The sequence below is a fragment of the Tiliqua scincoides genome, chromosome 3 (genome assembly GCF_035046505.1).
Source record: "Tiliqua scincoides isolate rTilSci1 chromosome 3, rTilSci1.hap2, whole genome shotgun sequence".
In the NCBI taxonomy this organism is placed as follows: domain Eukaryota; kingdom Metazoa; phylum Chordata; class Lepidosauria; order Squamata; family Scincidae; genus Tiliqua; species Tiliqua scincoides.
The window spans coordinates 162,344,130-162,365,938 of record NC_089823.1 but is presented as its reverse complement, the minus strand read 5'-3'; the positions used below and the strand labels follow the sequence as shown (position 1 = coordinate 162,365,938).

The 21,809-nt window shown below is 41.8% G+C and overlaps 2 protein-coding genes across 4 annotated transcripts in view; both read right to left on the bottom strand.

Annotated features, from left to right (window-relative positions):
- Positions 1–9,186, bottom strand: part of NOC3L (NOC3 like DNA replication regulator) — a 31,037-nt gene extending 21,851 nt beyond the window's left edge. The window contains exons 1-6 of one of the 2 annotated variants that reach the window (XM_066620493.1): positions 9,106–9,186; positions 7,330–7,537; positions 4,391–4,502; positions 2,896–3,053; positions 2,732–2,794; positions 2,066–2,196 (exon numbers count right to left, since the gene is read on the bottom strand). In XM_066620493.1, the coding sequence (XP_066476590.1) occupies positions 2,066–2,196; positions 2,732–2,794; positions 2,896–3,053; positions 4,391–4,502; positions 7,330–7,537; positions 9,106–9,114 (681 nt within the window). In that variant the 5' untranslated portion in view covers positions 9,115–9,186. The remainder of the gene's footprint in view (positions 1–2,065; positions 2,197–2,731; positions 2,795–2,895; positions 3,054–4,390; positions 4,503–7,329; positions 7,538–9,105) is intronic. The other variant, XM_066620494.1, reaches the window with a different exon arrangement.
- A 3,954-nt stretch (positions 9,187–13,140) lies between these two features.
- The window catches only part of TBC1D12 (TBC1 domain family member 12), a 61,113-nt gene continuing 52,444 nt past the window's right edge, over positions 13,141–21,809 (bottom strand). For both annotated transcript variants that reach the window (XM_066619750.1, XM_066619751.1), the window contains 6 exons: positions 20,977–21,071; positions 17,006–17,077; positions 15,762–15,890; positions 14,976–15,085; positions 14,151–14,409; positions 13,141–13,448 (listed from right to left, as the gene is read on the bottom strand). In XM_066619750.1, coding sequence (XP_066475847.1) covers positions 13,380–13,448; positions 14,151–14,409; positions 14,976–15,085; positions 15,762–15,890; positions 17,006–17,077; positions 20,977–21,071 — 734 coding nt within the window. In that variant the 3' untranslated portion in view covers positions 13,141–13,379. The remainder of the gene's footprint in view (positions 13,449–14,150; positions 14,410–14,975; positions 15,086–15,761; positions 15,891–17,005; positions 17,078–20,976; positions 21,072–21,809) is intronic.

The window sequence follows — 21,809 nt, the reverse complement described above, 5'->3', positions numbered from 1 at the left end:
AATTCTATTTATGAAATGGAAAAGCAAGTTCTAGCGTCTAGACATTAAACATACATTCATTCTAGAAATATTTACCCTGACTTTCACTCTTTAAAGAGACCCTAAGGCAACTCACAATGGGTTAAAAAAATATACAAATACAACAAAAAATCATAAACATGCCACCAACCACACACAAAACTCTTAAATTCAACAACTAAAAAGCTAAGCGAAATCAACTAAGGAAACATGGGGATGCAAGCACTACATATAAGGATATTACTTAACCAAATACTGGCCTGAGTAGAAAAGTCTTTACAAGTCAATGAAAATAAAGCAGTAAGGCAGGCCAAATGGGCCTCCAGGGGAAGAGAGTTCCAGAGTCTGAGAGCCGCAATCAAGAAGATTGTCATACGTCCCTCCCAAATCAAGCTTCAGAAGTAGGGGAATGTAAAGCAACACTATTGATGTTGAGTGAAATGGACAGGCAAATTCATATGTAGAGACAGACCTTAAAAATATTGCAGTCCCAGTCTGTTCTTTCAAAGTTTATACTCAACAACTTGAATTGAGTCCAGAAACAATACTGGCAGCCAATAAAGATGATGTGAAATGGGAATTGCATGCTCCCATGCATGGGCTCATTACACAACTTTGCACCAACTGAAGTTTTCAGATATTTTTCAAGCATAGCCCCATGTAAAACACTTTGCAAAAGTTCAATCCAGCTGTGACTAAGATATATGATTTATCTCTCAAAAAAGGACACAGTTGACACACCAGTAAAAGCTTCACAAAGCACTCCTTGTCACAATCACCATCTGATCAGCAAGGAAAAAGATTGGACCAATGAACACTCCCAAACTGTGAACCTGATAGTTCAGGGACTAGCTCCTTCAAAGCAGGCTGAACACCCAATAACTGGCTCGCCTACTAAAAAGCAACATCTCCATCTTGCCTGGATTCCATTTCAGCTTATTAGCCCACACTGAGCTCGGACACAGGTTCAGAACTTCCACCACCCAAAAGTATCAGATGGAAAGCAAGAGGTAGAGCTGAGCATCAACAGCATATTGCTGGCACCTCAACCCAAACCTCTGGGTGAACATCTGCTAGTAAAACTGTAAACAGATCTAAAGCTAATAAACATTTACAAATTAAGGGCAGGAGGTCTGGTCTAGAGGGTAGAGCCTCCATTTGCCTGAAGATAACATCCACAAGGTCGCCAGTTCGAGGCCACGGGCACCGTGCGACCTTGAAGCAGCTGACACGCTGAAGCCAAGCTATTCCATCTGCTCTGAGCGTGGGAGGATGGAGGCCAGAATGTGAAACCAGATCAGAGTGAAACATCTGGACTGTTGTGGTTCTTGAAAGAAAGAACCTTCTTTCATTTGTAAAAATCCCTATGGGGATTTAAATAAGCCTGCCTATGTAAACCGCCTTGAATAAAGTCTTGAATAAAGACCAAGAAAGGCGGTATATAAATACCTGTATTATTATTATTATTATTATTATTAGAAACAAAGCCTAAGTGATTATAGTCTAAAGCAATCCTCAAACTTTTTGGTCTCCGGAGCCCTTTACACTCCTAAAAGGTGTCTCGAGGAGTTCCACTGACACATACGTGGAGTCTGAAGGAGCCCTACAGTGCTGGCACATACATGGAATGGCACAGTGCCAAGCCCAACACTGAATACCAGCAAAGAGCTAGAACGGGGGAGGGGGGAATGAGAACCACGAACAAGAGAGGTGGGAGGGACAGATCAGCAAACCAGTCAGTGGACAGATGGTGGCACTTATGGTATGTTTATGAAATTCCTGAAGGGATTTCAAGGAGCTCCAATGCTCCTAGAAGCAGATTTTGAGAAGTGCTGATCTAAGATACACAACAGTACGGACAGCAGCACATAAGCTTTTATCAACCTTCACCATCCCAAGCCAGCCACATCAGACACTCCAATATTCCTACTTCCTACTGTAAATAAGACACGCCTCCTACTTTGGGCTGTCCATTTGGTGTGAATGCACACGTTAAGTTTGCTTTTTTTAAGCTAGCCAGTTTCAGAACAGATTTAATGCCACATACATTATTTTCTGGATCCGACAGGATGGTAGATGCTAAGGCAGCTATTTGTATCTTTTTCTCCTGCAGCTTCTTTTTCCTGTAAACTAACAATTCTTCAGCAGTGAGAACAGGTAAGGGTTCTTCAAGGGCTGCTAATGGAAAGAAAACTAAGTTAGTTTAATGGATAACATTTTTAACTGAGTGTGTGGGGTAGGAAGTGCTCCCATGGAAACTGGGAATGGTGGCCATTTGAAAGATAATTGACAACCCTTTGCTTAGTTCTTCCACCAATTCTTTGTCAAACGCTTGTTCTAAACTAGTATTTGAAGAGTTTTTCTCAGCTGGTTGGGTTTTTTTGTTCTCCATTCAATTGTATTCAGCAGAAGCTTCTAAATACTGGTTTGGGATTCTGCTGTACTTTGGGAGCTGCTTGGTAAGATTTTTTTCAGATTTAGTTTGCTTTCCCAAATGTAACATCTATAAAACAATTTAACAATTCATTGCTTTAACAAAATTAAATTTATTTTACATCTTAACTGGAAATTCACAGAATACCACAAACCTCAAAATGTGCTCTAGACAACTTAAGTAATTTGCACTAGAATGTCCCAAGAGAAACACTACATGAATGAAAATTCAATTAATGTCTTAACTGCCCCAAATTATGGAGAAGGGAGTCTGTATCACCTTGTGCCACCTCCGTTTCTTCTTCAATATCTTCCTCTTTCTCGTCTTCTTCAGCCTTGACAACTGTGAAAGACACAGACAGATCTTTAGAAATTTATCATCACTAACAGCTCCAGGTCTTTAACAAAATGACAGCTTGTTTGGCTATCCCAATTGTGCCTCACCTGGTTTTTCCATAGTCTGTGGAATAATTCCACATTTGTCCTTAATGGGAAGCAGATGAATCAGTTCCTTTGCAGGCTCAGCCTGCATGCGCCTTGGTATCTTCTCATATTTCTCAATCACACTTTCATTTTTACGTTTCTTGGCATGGACCGGTTCACTACAGAGTGAGACTCATCAATATATCACATTCACATATGGGCAATTTTATAACTCTTACATAAAAAAAATATTGAGTTGATTAACTGAAAACATATTTCTAATTTTGTTCACTGCCCAGAATTCCTCTGCTAGGCTTTTAAAACATTAAAAGGGCAGGCCACTGCTAGCATTCCACGGTGCTACAGTTTACCAGTGCCGTCAATTGCAGCTGTCACTGAACTACCCAGATCGCACTTACCAAAATGTTTCCACTGAAATTTTCCTGAAATTCTTTCCCTAGCAAGTCCAACTATTGCAGTCCACCCAGCCGCCCTGGGTCCCTTTGGGGAGAAGGGCGGGATAAAAATAAAGTTTTATTATTATTATTATTATTGTTAAAGAGGTTCCACTAGCACACAGATGCCTGCACTCACTGCAAAGTACACTCACACCTTCCTGGACCTTTGTGAATGCAGCACTAATTTGAAACTTCTACTCCCTTTCCATATTTCCTTTGAAGCCTGTGCTCCCACCCTCTGCAGCACTGAGGGTGGGTGCTGCACTCACTTCTTTAAAAAACACCAACCCTTTCCCCCTTATTGAATGGAGATATTGCCCAACATGACTCAAGACGGTATTAGGGGAAAGCCATACTAACTTGACCAGAAAGGACATAAGAACAGCCCCACTGGATCAGGCCATAGGCCCCTCTAGTCCAGCTTCCTGTATCTCACAGCGGCCCACCAAATGCCCCAAGGAGCACACCTGATAACAAGAGACCTCATCCTGGTGCCCTTCCTTACAATGGCATTCTGACATAGCCCATTTCTAAAATCAGGAGGTTGCACATACACATCATGGCTTGTAACCCATAATGGATTTTTCCTCCAGAAACTTGTCCAATCTCCTTTTAAAGGCATCCAGGCCAGATGTCGTCACCACATCCTACAGCAAGGAGTTCCACAGACCGACCACACGCTGAGTAAAGAAATATTTTCTTTTGTCTGTCCTAACCCTCCCAACACTCAATTTTAGTGGATGTCCCCTGGTTCTGGTGTTATGCGAGAGCGTAAAGAGCATCTCTCTATCCACTTTATCCTTCCCATGCATAATTTTGTATGACTCAATCATGTCCCCCCTCAGGCGTCTCTTTTCTAAGCTGAAGAGGCCCAAACGCCGTAGCCTTTCCTCATAAGGAAGGTGCCCCAGCCCAGTAATTCCTCTTCAGCCCAAACCTTCATCTTAGAATTTGAGATGTGACATGGAGAGACCAACACACAATTTTATTAGGATAAAAGCTGAATAAGCTAAACAAGCAGCTGCTGAAAGATATCTCTCTGCTTTGTCAACACCTACCTGGAAGACAGGTCTCTTGTAACAAACGATGCCTTTTGAGCCAGGTCCTCCATTAACTTCAGATCATCTTCGTCCATCATATCAAGTGGCAGAGCATCCTCTTCTTCACTTTCTGCCAAGACAAGGGAACACAAAATAGCTGATTGAAAGATTCCTCCACTTTGTTTTGCCATTCAGTTTCTTCAATTGGGGCCAAAAAATTTAGTAGCTGCTACACAAATTTAGGAGCTGTATTTAGCAGGGTAAATATTAAATATTATTATTATTATTATTATTATTATTATTATTATTATTAAAATATTAATACAAAGGAAAACCTTTTTTAAGAAGTTTAGGAAACAAATATTTAGTTGTATTTAGAACCAAACTATTTTTCCTATCCCTAATTCCTCTAGGACAAAGGTTTGAATACCCAAACTGTTTGGTTTGAAAAATTTACACTTGGAACTCCATTACACTCCTGAACAGATTTTCAAGGAGCCCTGCTAGTGCATGTGCAGAATCTCAGGGACACACAGAGCGTTAGTGCATGCGCAAAGTGGTACAGAACTGAGCAGATGTCAGCCATGTGTGGTGTGCTCATGCAACCCCAGGGCTCATAGGAATGCACTTTGAGAAATGCTGCTCTAAGGTAACAGTAGTACAGCCAACCCATTCATCTAGCCGTGGGATGAATTCTCCACTCACAAATGGGGGGGGGGGAATATATTAGAAGTCATATAATTGATCATTCAGATTTATTATAGCAGTTAAAAATGGGAAGGTTGATATAGTTAGCCTGAAAAAAAGATGAATGATGCAACTTCCTGTGCTTGAGAGAGAATACTTAGGACCCAATATCCAACTTTCCAGCACCAGTGCAGCTGCAGTGCAGCCCTAAGGTATGGGAACAAATGTTCCCATACCTTGAGGAGGCCTCTGTGACTACCCCCCTATCATAGGATGCAGTGTACACCCCATTGGCATGGTGGCACTGGAAAATTGGATAGGATTGGGCCCTTAAGTCTGCAAAGAGGAGAATCACGGAGAATCTGAAGCCGAACAGCTCTTTTTAAAAAAAAAAATTCAGCAGCCAATCTTCTTGAAATTGTAAAGCATCATCTCAGGGAAGTGTGAGAAGGTGGAGGATGATATGTGAAAGGGATAAAATCTTGCCCTGGGCATTTGCCTAGAAATTCAGCTTGTATATGATGTCCACATCTTGAAATGACTGCTTAGTCAAAACTTGTTGTAGGCAGAGGGAGTTCTGCTATTTGCGATCAAAGATGTTGAGGACAATATTAACTACCCTTTTGACACACCCACAACCTCATTCCATATAGCAATTCATATCATGATGGGTCCACTAGCTAGCAGAAGGATCATTTTCATGTCAACAGTGCTTTTGCACTGTGATGCATTTAAGTCTGAATGGTGCGCAGCAGATTTTCCTGCTATACTAATGCAATTTTTAAAAATTGTACATACCAATTTAAGTATTCTAATGTACGAGAATTATACATTCTCGTATTATATAATGATCAAGTGATTTCGTATCTCTTATCAAATACTTCTTCTGTATCACACATAGCAATTTCTATAACCAAATCTCTTTCATTGTATGCCTTGTGCAGCTGGGTACCAGGACCATTTGTTGTTCATGATATCATAATTATTTTGTTTGTTGTGCCAACTAGAAAGTACCTCTGAATTTCATGTATAGGGGTCAAACAATAAGGGAGGGGTATTGCATTTATGCTCAGTTAAAAACAATTCATACACATCTGGCTAATTCAAAACAGAATGTTGGATAGTTGAATCTTTGGTGTGATCCAGCAGGTTTTTCTTATGTTAAAGAAATAAAAAAAATATATCACACAGTGAGGCCGCAATGTTATATATACTTACATGGTATATATACTCGCTCACTTCAAAAGGGCTTACATCTGACACACACAGAATTGCACTGAAAAACTCTGATCTAGAAAATTAACTTTCAGGGATGATAAATGGCAATCAAGAGAATAGGCAAATTTTTACCAAGGATCAAATCTTGGTCTTGGTCGGGTCTCAAGCTTGGTCTCAAGCTGCAACAGAGAGCAATTACTATGATATAATAGCCAGATCATGTAGTCCTTGTCACCAGTTCCTGAGGATGGTTCCTGAGGAACCATCAAGGAAGGTCTTAGAAGATTGTTGGGACTGCCCCTCACCTACCTTCTCAGGGGCTAATGAAATATTTCCGGGGTGGGGGGGAGAAAGGAGAAGTTCAGGCCACAAATTCTGTCACTAGCTTCTGAAAAGCCATCATCAACAGCCTGAGGCAGTTCAAATGTTCTGTAACATACATGTTTTAATATTGCAAACTGCCTTGAGCACCACCACAGAAAAAAAGGTCATATATAAAGGCAGCAAATACATACCCCAAATAACTGAGGCAACATGCTCAATACCAGGAGTGCGTATGTATATGCTGAAGTCAACGTGCATGTTACTGGCATTTACCCTACAGACAATCACAGCCAACTGACCAGGATTTAGGCAGATTAACCTCACTTTTGAGAAATTCTTCCCTCAGATATTATATAATTATGCCAGCATCAAAACACTTTAATAAAATGCCTGGAGAACTGGGGGAAATACACTGGTGCCTACTACAACCAATGTTGCAGTAATTGTAAAGACAATCTCATTATATATAAATTGTGACATAATTTATTAATATTAGCCTCCCCTCTCCCCAAGGCCTTGAACAGATAATTATATTTGGCAGTACGATAAACAGTTTCTGCCATGAAGGCTGATGATCTAATACGTAAATATTTCTCAGTCTACAACTTTATTAAGCGATTTAGTTCACACATACACACCCCAAGAAGATTCACTCTTCCATACCAAAAAATGATCATCTCTGATCATCTTAGTGCCTCATTCTACCCCTGCCACACACAAAGACTCACCTGAAGGCTTTTTCTTATAAACTTCCAAAGGCACAGGTGTCTTGGATACAACATCTTTGACAGCTTGTCTGAGCTTTCTTTGTTCTTTTCGATATTTCTTAGCAGTACTTTGCTGCTTAAACTGTTTGTTTTTCAACTTGTTGTTAAGTTTTATTTTACTTGTTTTCAACAACTTGCGGAAGCTTGGGACGCGTTTGGTGCTTTTCCTCTGGAAATAAGGAGTATTAAGTTAGCAGACCTTTCATAATACCGTGGTATTCAATAGATACTTCTGATTCAAAACTTTTAACATTAAAAAAGAAAAAATCTAAATAATTATAAACAATAAGCAGGACATCTTGAAACACACATTCGCAGCGATATTAAGTTAACATTGCACAGGGAAACAGAATTGATGGGAATACACTATTAGCAAAGGCCTTGATTAGACATTATTTTCTCCAATTATCTCATAATAGGACAAGGCTTTCTTCACTGCAGAATTCCTTGCCCAGGAATTCTGTCAAATTTCATACTGGTTAGCAAAGAAAACATTTATGATTTACCCTGCTGACAAATGCAATTAGACTGTGTGTGCGTGTGTAAGTAAAACTTTTAGTACTGTATATTTCCTGTACCTCCTCACTTTCACTTTGATATTTTATTCTTGAATATTTAGTGCCTCAGTATTCATTGTATTTGAACAGCATTTCTGAGTGTGCAACAATCTTTGTAAGGCAAGTACTAGGATCCCCATGGTGCAGCTGGGAGCGCTTGCCTCAAGCCCAGTCCTCTACTTTACCATTTACATGAACCACTTATTCAAAATAGCACCAGAAGTAACTGGTGATGATATCATTGCCTGTTAGTTCAAAGTTGGGAGGCCAGATGTAATGCAGCAAACACCAATAAGAGACTCAGGGTGGACAGGAGGGCTTTTCTGAGAGCAGAAAAGGATGCTTTGAAGCTCTGTCCACTGAGCTGAGCCTCCTACTGCTGTTTCTTGTGTTGTGTTCCTGGTCTTGTTGCCGGGTGGCAGGTATCTAGAGGTACCACCAGACACCACATCAAGTATACTGGTGGCACCTGTTGAGAAAGACTACTATAGCCATCTGGTAAGTTCAAGGAAGTCCCTCTCCACAGCTGGGTCAGCCACTACTGTAGGTTACACCAATGAAATTAAGGGAAGTCATTTTGAGTGAGCTCTAAGGCAGAAAGACAACAAATCAATCTTTCGCTTACAGCCCTGACATCTTCCCCCCAACCTCGCTATCCCCTCGGAAGCGGCATCATGCACATTCCCCATTCACATTACACAAGAGCATAAGAAGCGCCCCAGTGGATCAGCCAAAGGCCCACCAGGCCCAGCCTCCTGCATCTCACATTGGCCCACAGATGCTTCAGGTGCACACAGGACAACAAGACACCTGCATCCTGTGCCCTCCCTCGCGCCTGGCCTTCTGAGAGAGCCTCCTTCTAAAGCCAGGAGCTGTAACCTGGGATGGGCTTTTCCTCCAGCAGTCTGGCCAACCCCCCTCGAACAGCACCCAGGCCAGATGCCATCACCACGTCCCGTGGCAGGGAGTTCCACAGACCACGACACGTGCCTGAACTGCGCCCACGAGTCTCCCACACCAGCCGCCTTTCAGCAGCCTCCAATTCCCCTCTTCAAGCAAGCACCCGCCCGCCTCGCCCAGCCTGCCCCTCCGTCCCCCGCCCGCAGGCTACGCCGGGACCCCCCATACGGGCAGGGCAGACCCCGCCCGGCCCGGCCTTCCCTCCCGCGCGTGTCCGCACCGGCTTCATGGCTGCGGGCGAGGCAGCGGTCTCGCTCCGACGAGAAGCCCGACAGGCCGCAGACACGCGAGGCGGCGGGACGACTTCCTCAGGCAGGCGCGGCCGGAAGAACCGCCCGGGCTCCGGGGCCTGCAGCGCTCTCTGGAGGGCGCCGCGACGGCTGCAGCCAGCCGGGACTTGCCAGCCGCTGGGCGGCGTCGCGCTCTCGCGCTTCCCCTGAGCTGCGGGCACCTGAGGGCGCTGGCGCTGCCCGCTTGAGCGCCCCCGGTCGAAGGAGCGCCTCAAGGGGCAGCAGGCACCAGCGCCCGCCCTTCTCCTCTCCTCTCCCTGGACTGGCAGAAGAGCCGTCGCCCTCCTCTCGACTCCCACCCCTCTTCCACTGGGGGGAGCATGAGGACAGCCCGCTGGCTCAGGCCAGTGGACCTCACAGTGGCCCCCAGGGAGCACCCCCGACCACAGGAGGCCTGCGTCCTGGTGCCCTTCCTGGCAACTGAGGTCGCCTGGCAGCCCCACCTGAGGAGGCAGACCGGGCCTGCCACCGCACCTGCAGGAGTGCCTGGTCCCTTTGCAATTCACGGGCACACACCACACACACTCCCTGTAGCTCAGTGCTTGTGCTCCGCCTTGCAGCGGCCACCTGTTTGAGGCAGCACCAGAATAACTGCCGAGGACATGCCTGCCAGTTACTTCTGGAGTGGAAGACCAGGTGCAACTTCACAAACACCAGTAAGAGGCTCAGAGCTTCCACTAGCATGGAAGTGCTTGCTTTGGAGACTCCTCTTGGTTGTGTTGCATTCCTGGTCTTGCTGTGGGGTGATGGGAGTCCAGCAGGTCCCATGAGTACCACCAGACAAGCCCCTTAAGTACCACTTGTGGTAACCGTACCACTGGTTGAGAAACACTGCTGGAACTCAACTCTGCCGATCGCACATGTAAGTTAGCTGTGGTGATAGGAAAGCTTTGACTAAGGCCTGATGGGCAGGGGGGAGAATCACTTGGTACTGCAGAATCCTGAGCACACCCATGAAGCACAACCAAGTCATAAGAACAGCCCCACTGGATCAGGCCATAGGCCCATCTGGTCCAGTTTCCTGTATCTCACAGCCGCACACCAAATGCCCCAGGGAGCATACCAGATAACAAGAGACCTGCATCCTGGTGCCTTCCCAAGTCCCACACTCAAATCAAGATAACATCTCTGGCACAGAACAGCTTCTCTTACAATTAGGATCTTGCTGTTTGTGTTGATTATTGTTTCCAGTGGTACTTGTGTGCTCCGTAATAAGTGGAACCTGCCTCTTCTTGTACCTTGACTTGCCTAAGGAAGGGACCTCACGTATGCTGTCGTATACTAAACATTTAAAACACAAGTTTATAAATTTGGTTCCTAAATGTGAATGTTCTTGATTAGAGAAGTGTTGCATTTCTTAAAAGTACCAGGTGCCAAGCTGGGTAAACACTCTGTAAACTCTGTCTATGTAAGACAAAAACTAGATTTCCCTTTTTCAAAAGCTGAATGCTGTGTAGTCATGAATAATTGCATAGAACTGAAAGCTTATACAGCTGGACCACTAGGAGTTCAGTTAAGTATCACATTGCATATTTGTTATTCTGAGAGCAATACAGGAACAAATGTCTATTACAGGCGTCAGGCAGTTAATACTATGCCCACTTCTGTCACAGCACAAAACTAAGTTGGATGTGCATTTGTCTGTAACTCCTCTGTCAATAGTTAATAGAAAAATGAGATCAGAAATTTCAAGGTGGTGTAGCTCTAGCACAGTAAGAACTGTTAAACTGCATTCACCATGCCCCTGCCAAACTCTGACCCCACTCTACAGGATGTCAGACACACTTCTCACATCTTTGTTCCACACTTGCAACTGGCATGATCTTTGTTACCATCTACTTCAAAAAACTAAAAGGCCCAGTTGTCCACACAGCTCTTCAGTCTTCATCCACTAGCCCAAGAGCACTCTTCTCATTTTGCATAGACCTTGCAAGGTCAGAGGAAGGAGAATTCACTTGTATGCCCTACCTCTTCCAGGTGGAAGACATCAATATTGCCTTACCCAAGAGCCTTCAGAAACCTGGAGTCAGCACTGTCTGAGAAACCTGAGGCTGCCAAGCTGCAGTAACCATGAGATGAAAATGCAGAGCATATGTTTTCCATAGACCATGTGAAAATTGTCTGAAACATTTCAGAATAATATAGCCATAAACCACTATGTCTATCCATAAATGCCTTTATGCTTTGTGCTCTGTCATGTGCAAAAGCACCACCTTAAGGCATTAATTAGGATAGACATTTGCAGGGCAAGAGAAGCAGAGGAACCATGTAATCTGGGTTTGCTTTTCTGCAAAGCCATTTCTTTAGACTGACCAAGTGTTTAGGTATTCGTGCTCAGTTTGATACACACATATTTGCACAGATTTGGTGAAAAGGGTTTGTGTTTCTGATGGTGATTGCAATTATCTGAAGATTTTACCATTTACATATTTTACTGAGAACTTAAATCTTGTGAAAACTCTCCAGCAAATCTACTTCAAACACTTGAAGCAAAAATTCTTAGAACTTGTAGTGTTGCAACCAGTATTCCTTCATATTTGAAAAAAGATGTACTCTCCATTTATGTAAAGTGCCATGCACATGGATGTTGCTAGCTATCTAAAGAAATAAAGACTCTGTACAAATTCTGCTTACAAGTTTTATTTACATAGGCATAGTTACTAGTGGTCTTGAATGAAGGCTAAATCCCTTCTATTTACAATTTATACACATGTGAATACCTGAAAAGTAAGAAAACTGTACAAGAGAACCCAAACAGAGGACATACACTGGAACCAAGTAGGTAAATACATTTAAAAAAATCAGACATTTTAAACTTCAAATTGTATGTTGTAAGTAGTATTTAAGTGTAGTTTTAAATTTGATAGCAACATAAATATTACAACATACTGTAACTCAAATCTTGAACAGATTCTGCAACTTTTAACACTTGACAACTGAAGCAGTCTCACTTTTTAAATGCAATGATAAATTTTGACTTCATTTCCATATACAGGGACCAGGTACAAAAAAAGTTAATGCAACTTTATTTACATTAATACTATCAAAATGGATTTAGAAAGAACAAGCATTAGCTGCTCAGAGAGTTTAAGAGGTATCCTTTCCACCCCCCTGCACTTCAAAAGCCATTTCAAAATGTTTTAGGAGTGTCAAGTCAAGGAAGCTGAAGCTTCCACATGTTACCTTTACAGTATGGTGTTGATGCCAAATGAGGAAATATTGGACTGACTGTATGCTTTAGGGAAATTCATTATTGTACACACTGAAGTTCAAAACCATTAAATTCTGTATTTAAGTGAGAAAATGTTTTATTATACAGGACTCAAACTTTCAACATTAACATTCCTTAAAATGTGCAAAAGGACTTGCCACTAGATCATTAATTTTACTAGTGTTTGTCAAGTATAAGTCACTTTGATTAGAAAAATCAACAATTCATCTGATTTTTTTTATGAAACAGCAATCTAATTTTCCTGTAAGCAAGCAGCTCACCCAGTACTACTTCAGAAAGCAACATTCCAGGAACGCATCACTGCTTACACAAGCATGCTTGTCCAAGTCACTGGCTTGATCATTGCCCCTTTTGGGCCAAAAGACCATTTGCCAGTGAGTAGATGCAGTCTCCTCAGTTCCAGCCAACATGCCTTTGCTTAACTGAAGAGTGAAGCTACAGCTTTAAAAGGACCTTGCTAAGACATACACAAACCTCTTATTATCTGGCAAGCAGGTACATCAAAACAACTTTATTTGGTCCTAAGAATTTCACTGGTTAATTTTGAAGTTATTTGTACCAAAACATTTGGTTCAGGTAGCAGTTTTTGGGCCTTACTTTTAACACCTGCCCTCCTCCCCAAAGTGCCTGTGTGGTAATCATAAAAAAGGTATCCCTCAAAATTTTAAGTACCAACAAAAGTTATTACAAATTTTATTGCATTAACTTTAAATATTAAATATTCATTAGCCACTTTCTCAGTTTCACAAGTTTTTATTTCTTTGCTTTCTGTGAAAAGCTATCTTCCCACAAAAAGCTCTTTAATACTGGCAACAGCGTGAAGATTTAGTCAAATTCCACCACTGCATTCAGTCAAATACTGTCTTTTCCTTAGGTATCCCAAGCTGCTTCTCCTTAGTGGTTTTCGTTGGGAAAATGTTCACAATCCTTTAACAATCCAAGTGGTTTTCTATAATCCAGTTAAACTTGAAGCTAACTTTTTAGTGCTGGACTATGGTTCTTGTCTCCTTCTTTGCTATCCTTCATTAACGAGGCAAACACCTGAAAATCAGTTTAAGTTCAGAGTTAAAGTTAGCCACAACAAAATCATTCATTAATATGTATTGTACATATTATGGTTGTATCCAAAGAAAGCTAGCATATGACTAAGCACCATTGATAGCTATGAAGATTCAGTTGTGACTATGTGTGTCCACTAATTCTATCCATGTCTACTCAGAAATGAGCCCCAATGTGTTCAGTAGCGTTTATTTCCAGGAAGCTATATATAGGATTGCACTGAACTCAAGACCCAGTAATTTCAGGAGGACTCTGTCATGACTAATTCTTTGAATACAATACATTGACCTCTTGAAGATTCTTTGCATTCATCAACGAAGGCCAGTCTGTTCCTCCAGCTATTCCTTATTCAGTACTGCAGTGTTCCAAGTATAAATTCCTAAATGATTAATTGACATGGCAAGGAACCAATTACTCCACTCTTGAAAATGGCCAGTTATAGAATTCCATGGAAGAAGTTTCAAAAACAAGCAACAACATACAGATAGTCTCCAACTAAGAATGTAGAAGAGTCTAATATGGCATACATCATGGTTCATAATGCCCCTTCCTTCACTTGTCTTTAATACAGTGAGCCATATAATTATAAAAAACAAAAATTCCACTGACTTATTTAAAAGATCTATTTCTTGCCCTCCCCTACTCCCAAAGACAGGGTGCTTAATATAAGGCATTATCACTTACCTGAGCCCATTTTTTGTTACTATTCTGCATCTGAATAGATGCAATACAAGTGAAGAGCTTCTCCGATGTGATGTCTTCAGGTAGCTTTGTTAGAAACTGCGCTATATGAATGAAGTCCATCTGCAGGAGGATATCTTCATATAATCTAAGAATTCCTAACCCAGTTCTGAACAAAAATTCTTCTCCATCTCTACAAAAGACATCCCATACTCGGCAGGCCAGATCAAGGGGTAGAGATTTGCTGTACAGGGTGAAGATCCTGAAGGTTGAAAATTATAAGTGTAAGGCACAGGTGCACAAAAGAGGTTTGAGCACTTCCCGTATCTATCAGGGATCTTTTAAAAGTCTAGCATGCTTTGGATCAGGGAAGTGAATGGCAGTAACATTTTGCTTTTGAATCTGGCTACACACGTTGGCTTTACATAAGCTACAGCTTTACATAAAATTTCCAACTATTGCAGAAGCCTACAAATCTGTATGCTTAACACTCTTGGGTTTTCTTTTGTAATGTTTTCTAACAAACATTAAGCAACACATTTCAAACAGACTTCCAGCACCATCTTGCCATCCTCTGCATCATCCTTGTTGACTTCACTCTTGAATTCAAGTTATATATGCTCCTTTGGTATTGTTTAGACACAAATAGGTTAAACTTATTCCACCAATACCCTCAAAACAAGAACCCTACAGAATAAACTTATGAGAATTCATTGAGTTCCTTTAGTATTATCAAACTTCAGCTGTGAATTTCTCAATTTAGCATGATATAGTCATTAGTCGAACTGTATTATACTATTACTGTATTATAAGTTATTTTTAACTTACCAATCTATCAAGTAGATATCAGGGGTAAGATTGTAAGATTTAAAATGATGAAACAATTTGGGAAGATTTTCCTCAAAAAATACTTCAAATGCTGCAAAGTACTTCAGCATCTGGGAACAAAAAAACACAAAAGCCTAAAACTAATCTGAGAAAAAAGAATTACAAAGATTGAAGCTGTTAGAGAAACTGTACATCATCATCATGAATACTCATATGGACAACATAAAACATTCTGGTGGTTTCAGTAAACACAGAACATTGTGTTATTTAAGTAGCAAAAATTTGCAGTGGAATTGCTTTTACCACTGCTGTCTCAGCATTTTTTTTAAAAGGTAACAACTTTATTTTAGATTAGCTAATGAGATCTAGCACTAGTTACTCCTGCTTTCAACTTCCCTTGTGTATAGACAGCAGCAAGAGTTATTTACTGCCTGGATTGAATTTTTATCTCTCCCTGAAGAAGAAAAAAAGACTGAGGAGCCATAAATTCAGAAATAAAAGCAAGGGTGATTACGATGAGCTTTTAATAAAATAAGTCATCTTCAGAATTTTCATGCTGAAATTAGAAATCTAAAAACTAAGTCAAGAATTTTTACTGGCAGGAGAAACTGCTGCTGATGGAAATCCAGCTATTCAAGTGTCCCCAAGTACAGATGAATGAAAAGCCACCATTTTCTAGAAAAGTAGTAATTCCACTGACTAAACAAGCCATTTACTTCCCATTAAAAATATATTTCCAGTATATTAACATATTTAAAAGTATAGCATTTCAGTGTAAGTATGTACCATGCTGTGATCTACACGGAAGAAGGCCAGCTGGCATGGCTTGTTCAGAAGGTTTGCAAAGGCAATGAAAGCATCTGCCTCTTCCAGATTGAGAATGAGGACTGCAGCAATGAAGGACATTCCCTGGACCTTCAAAAAACAAAATCAGCAAGTAAGTGTACCAAGTAAAATGATTTTTTCTCTGATTTTAAAATTAAGGCAAATATTTAAATATGGTGACATATCACCAATTAAACAAACCTGTTGTGACAGAAAAGTGGGTAAAGTTATGAAAATGCCAAATTCTATACTGTACAGAGTACATTTGTATCATTCAAACAATCAAGGCAGTTGAACTAGTAAGAAAAGACAATTTAGAACTTCATTCAGGATATGGGGGGAAAATCATGAGTGAAGACAACGTGTATTTGTAACACGTTTACAGTGCAATCCTATCTTGCCTGCACTGTATCCAGTGCAAGACAGAGGCTCAACGTGGCTCAGCCAGAGGTAAGGGGAAACTCTTCCCCTTACTCCCAGGTAAGCTACTGCAGCCCCAATGGGTCTCCTTGAACTTATGCCACCTTGGGAGGTGGCATAAGTCCGAGAAGAGTGGAGCAGTTTGCAGCCGCTTGGGAACGGGGCTAAGATCCAGCCTGTCTGCCACATCTGATTCAGCCTCTGTTGGCCGCCGTGCATCCTTGCGCTGCCCCAGCCAACTCTCAAGGAGTTGCCCCTCCTGGGCCAGAGCCAGGGACTTGCTGCCAGCCCAAGGCGCAGTATGGATTGCACCCTTATTCATTAGGAGGCCATAATTAGCCTATAGTTCCCAAGAAGTATAGCACAGCAAAACATAAGAGTGTGTAATCCTCAGACATGGCAGTACTCAGGATCTCTCTCCTTCATTTGTCTATGGAGAACTTCATAGTGAAACAGCTCCTGTGGTGCAATCTTATGCATAATTCATTTGCAAGTCCCACTGAGTTCAATGGAGTTTAGTCTCACTTAAGCGGATATAGGCCTGCAGCGTGAAGTTCCCGTCCTACCTAGAAAATCTAAGTACACCTGCAGCTGAGCTACCATCACTCAATCAAGAACAGCATACCTCTCCCTCTCCTACAGCATCACATCTCAAATATATACTTAAGCCATTTGATTCAAAGTGTCCTTAAACATGGAGCTTTTATGACCATACTAAATGTATGGAACCACCATACCCGCAGGTTACCTTAAGAAAAGTACTACAACATTGTGCAAATACTTACATATCCTACATCAGGTCGGTAGCATGTATAAGCTCCCAGTACACTGTGCAAAAGATCATGATAAGGGCCCCCCTAAAATGGAAACAGTGAACAGAAAAACAAAGAGTCAAACAAAATAATTTTACAGCCAGAACATTCCTATATACATATCTATTTACTGCTCATACTCCTAACACTCACAAAATAATGTGACAACTTCGCTTTCAAAAGTATATGAATGCTAGATTACAGGAACAGAAATAATGCCTTAATTCATGCAGTCAGGTGGGTTGCAGCGAGGCCATAAACCTGATTACTATTTCTTTCATTTAAAGGAATTCTCGAGGTGCAAGACAAAGGTATGTATAGAAATGCTTAGCTATATATGTAGCACCAGCACTGTACTTGCTCCAAAGTAAACACAGGCCAGTGAATGTGAGAGAATTATCAACATTTAGGGAATTCAGCAGCATCACCCACAGTGGGTGAAATTGGTTTCTGGCACACTGATTTCTTCTCCTATCGTCTAGGATGCACATACTGCCAATCCAGAATTTCAATGATAAATAAACTCCAGATCTGTGATCCAGGAGGCACTTGCAAGTCCTGCTGGGCATCTGAAAATACTCAGCAAGGACCTCACTTCCTCCCTCACCTCAAACTGCTTTGGAAGGCCCTAGCATTAAAAAGCAGTCCGATGCATGAAGGTGAACCACATATATGCTGAAATGAAACAGATTTATATGAATCAGACTACTGTCCATTTAAGTTTAGCATTGTCAACTTCTACTGACAGCAGCTTCCCCGGTTTTCCCAGCAGCTTCCCCCCTTTTCCCGGGGGGGGGGGTGTCTTTCAGTAGCCCCTCTACCGAGTATGCAGTTTTTTGGAAAAAAGTTTTGGACAGGGCACACCAGTTTTTTCCCCCTGAAGTTACTAGGAAAATAGAAACACTATTATGCCAAATAAAGCTACTGAAGCATGCTGTAAGTTAGTAGTACTCATGCTTCTGCAGTTTGCTTATTGTAAAATACTGCTATAAATCAAAGAAGACTTGACCAGAACCTTCTATTTCACGCTTCAATTAGTCAAAAAACTGAAAATTAACTTGTTTGTATATTGTTCCTTTATAATCACAAGTTAGTCAAGCAAACAAAAGACAACAAATAACTAGGCTAAAAAATTAGTTTCCACTTCTGCACAAGCTAGGCAAACCCCCCTGCGTAACAAAGACCTCCCTAGAAAGAGCTCTATGTGCACCTGGTTAGGATATCACTACAGACATTAGTAACAAAATGCCTTATGAAATAAAGAGGCTTTCATAATCTGTGTAGAGTTATGATTTTTGGAATTTTGTTCATTGATTATGAATTCGAGTTCAACAATTCCTTTTAAAGAGCCAGAATTCATAGACACACAAGCGTTAAACATGTCTTCCTGACAGTTTTACCTTGTATTTCAAAGGCCTTAAAATCAGTTTGCAAAAATCTACTTTCCTGGTAGACTCTTGAGTTTTTAAAAAAATATCACCTTCAGCTTACTTGGTGATCTCTGGATGCAGCTCCACCCCCACCCATCTAGGATCCCCCTAAGATCCAGGTACTAGTCATGTTGATTTGCTTACTGTATTCCTTGCTGAGGCATATTATCTCTTTGTAGCAGGCAGATATAAATAATCAAGGCTCCCTCACAGAATTCACCAGTTTGGAAAATGTAACGTGACTTATAGCCCAATCCTATTGGGCTTACCCCATGTGCTCCAGACTTATCACTGGCTCAGGGTGTTGCAAAATGTGTTGTAGGGCACTCCAGTGCTGAGGCCAGAGCCAGTTGGCACTGGGTTTCAGCACTGGAATGATGCACTGCTGGAGCGCTGAGTGGTAAGTTCTCCACCAGCAAGGTTTACAGGGCTGAGGGGAAGGCGGAGAGGGGGTGGAACAGGGCAGAGGGAGGGTGGAAACAGCGGCAAACTGTCACTGACTCCAATGCTCCACCCCAAGCTGAAAAATCCAACATAGGTCTCCTTGGTTTTGCACCCACTCAACAGTAAGCACAGATCTGAAATGACCCTTTGGGGTTGCCATTGCTCAACAGGGTGAGGGAACATTTGTTCCCTTACTGAGAACTTTGGTCACTTCCCTGGTCCCATAGGATACAGTCGAAGCCATTTCAGCACTGCTGTAGCCCTCGGGGCTAGGGAAGCATACGATTGGGCCCTTAATAGGAGCTGCTCCTTGCGATCCTTGGTGAACAGAGAGAAGGGGCAGATAGCAAACCAACTAATATACAGTGTTGTGGTCTGTACTGATATATTTTCAATGTTAACTCCTCAAAGAGGAAACAGCCAACCCTAAACACACCATGCCAATGCTGATACAGCGCTAAACTACACAAATAGCTAGCCAAATGCCTCCAAGAACAGAAGCACCAGATGAAATATCATTTGTATAAGCTTTACAACTGTCTTTTCTAACTATTTTACAGCACATATTAAGTGGTATTCTACTGTAAATGTGTTAGCGTAACGCTGGTAAAATATGGAACACAAAAAAACTCCCCCACTAATTTTTCCAAAAAATTTTTCTGTTGAAAGTGGAGAGGTGAAAGGAATTTTCTTCCGTTTCCAGAGTGTTAGGGTCACCCATTTTATGCCCACAGAGGTCAAAGATTACTGTTTCAGGGAAACTGAGATACTGGAGGTGTTTGCAGGCCCCCCCCCCCCCACAATGATAATATGCCAAAGTTGCAAAATTTTTTGTTTGTGGTGAGGGACTAGACTTTGGAATCCATTTGCTTTGCAGCTCCTCAGTTACAGGTAATCAGCTATGAAACACCACATTGCACTTATGCACCTAACAACGCAACTGAACAAAAAATTTGTAAAGTGAGAAATTCAGTCACTTTTCATAACTTCCTCAGATGAGGGGAAATTCTGTTGGGTTGCATTCATATATTACTCTACGGAACATAATCCTAACTGAAGTTTTAGGAATCAGATTGAGTCAGTAAGCTGGAGATTACCACCTTACTGTCATTCAGATAAAAAAACAGAGATTCAGGTAGCCTTCCTTCTCACCACTGCTAAACTGACAGTACAAACTTTGCATGGCTACTCAAAAGTAAGTCCCATTGAGTTGACTGGGACTTACTCCCATGTGAGCGTACATAAGAATCCAGCCCATGTCTTTTAATTTAAAACTTATGTTTCCAGCAATGAACAGATTTCTCAAAGTAAGGGGATTATCTCAAGATTTGTCTTACTGAAGACTTGTCTTTCCAGCAAGTGACATGGTGATGATAGATTCTTTGCCGCTTCTGTTCTGATTCTGCAAAGCAGATATCTGCTGCAGCAGGCAGATCAATATGAAATAGGAGGTTCCACCCCCTCAAGCTGTGCACAGTGTACTCGGAGGTCAAAGAGGCACCCCCTCCTTGAGGTTGGTGTCACTGAAGGAACAGGTGGCCAGCTAACTGCATGGGTGAGCCAACATTCACAGGGTACTCAGAAGTCAGAGGCATCCCTTCTTTGCAAGATCTGGAAGAGCTAGACCTGTGTGCTCAGTAAAAAAAAAAAATGTTCACACATTTCATGTGTGAGGCCAAAAAAGTTCACACATTTTCTTGTGTAAGATCAATATCTGAGTATGATTTACATAAGGATCTATAGGTTAGCACCATGGACAGTACTAAGAAAACACTGTATCTAGCGTATGTTGGATGCAGTAACGCAACACTGCTGCTTTAGGTATGCGCAAACACCTTGAATTTTTTCTGCAGGCACTTACCTCATTCTAGAGGCCCTGAAACTATTGCAAAAACACACTACTGGCAGTGCTGCGTAAAGCCGCCTTTGGCAGAATATAACTGCATGACATTGACAGAAGAGTCTTGTTTCTGCAAAAGCTTTCATAGACTTTTTTCCCAGATAATTGTTATGAAGAAGTGAACCAACATTTGGAATATTTATCTCCAAACAAAGCCATAAATGATTTACCTTCTGAAAAATATACAGGGATGGAAATGTGCGAGATATATCCAATTTTATTAGTTCCAAACTAGCTTCCCGGTCAGCAACTGATACTCCAGCATCTACAGAGATGATTAAAGCATGCACAATTAGAGATTTTATAGACTAATTTAATGAAACATACTAGAGTATGCCAGTTACAAGTTTGACTATTATCTATGACTAATCATATCCTATTCCAAGGGAAAAGTAAAATGCATTTGGTATACTACTGCACAAAACAGGAAGATTTGTACTTACCGTGAATTCCCCTTCTCAGTGGTCTCCATGTCTGGATTAGTCCTTACAAGTGGGTAGCTCCTCCCTCTCAGGTAGGCAGGCCAGAGTCTTTTGGACTTCCTGAGGGGAGGGACTGCCTGGACTTCCCCAGACTGTCCAAGCTTGAAGAGCCCCTCCTGAGTGAGATTTATTCGGATGCCAGATGACTCGTGTTCCTCCGTACGGTACTGTAGTGGAGGTCGTCTGCTGTGGCGTACTGCATTGCATGTCAGCTTCAGGGATGAGCACGGAATGGGTCCAGGTAGCGTGAGGCCCTATCCTGGTTCCATTGTTATTCTGCGTTGCTCTACACCCCCCTGACCCTACTGCTTTAGTTATGACTACTTCTCTTTCTTTTTTGTACGGCTGCAAGGGCGGGCGGACTAATCCAGACATGGAGACCACTGAGAAGGGGGATTCAAGGTAAGTACAAATCTCCCCGTTCTCCAGTGGGATCTCCATGTCCGTCTTAGTTCTTACAAGTGGGATGTGCCCAAGCAGTGCTCCTCAAGGGTGGGTGCTGCCGTAAGTCTATAGTGCTA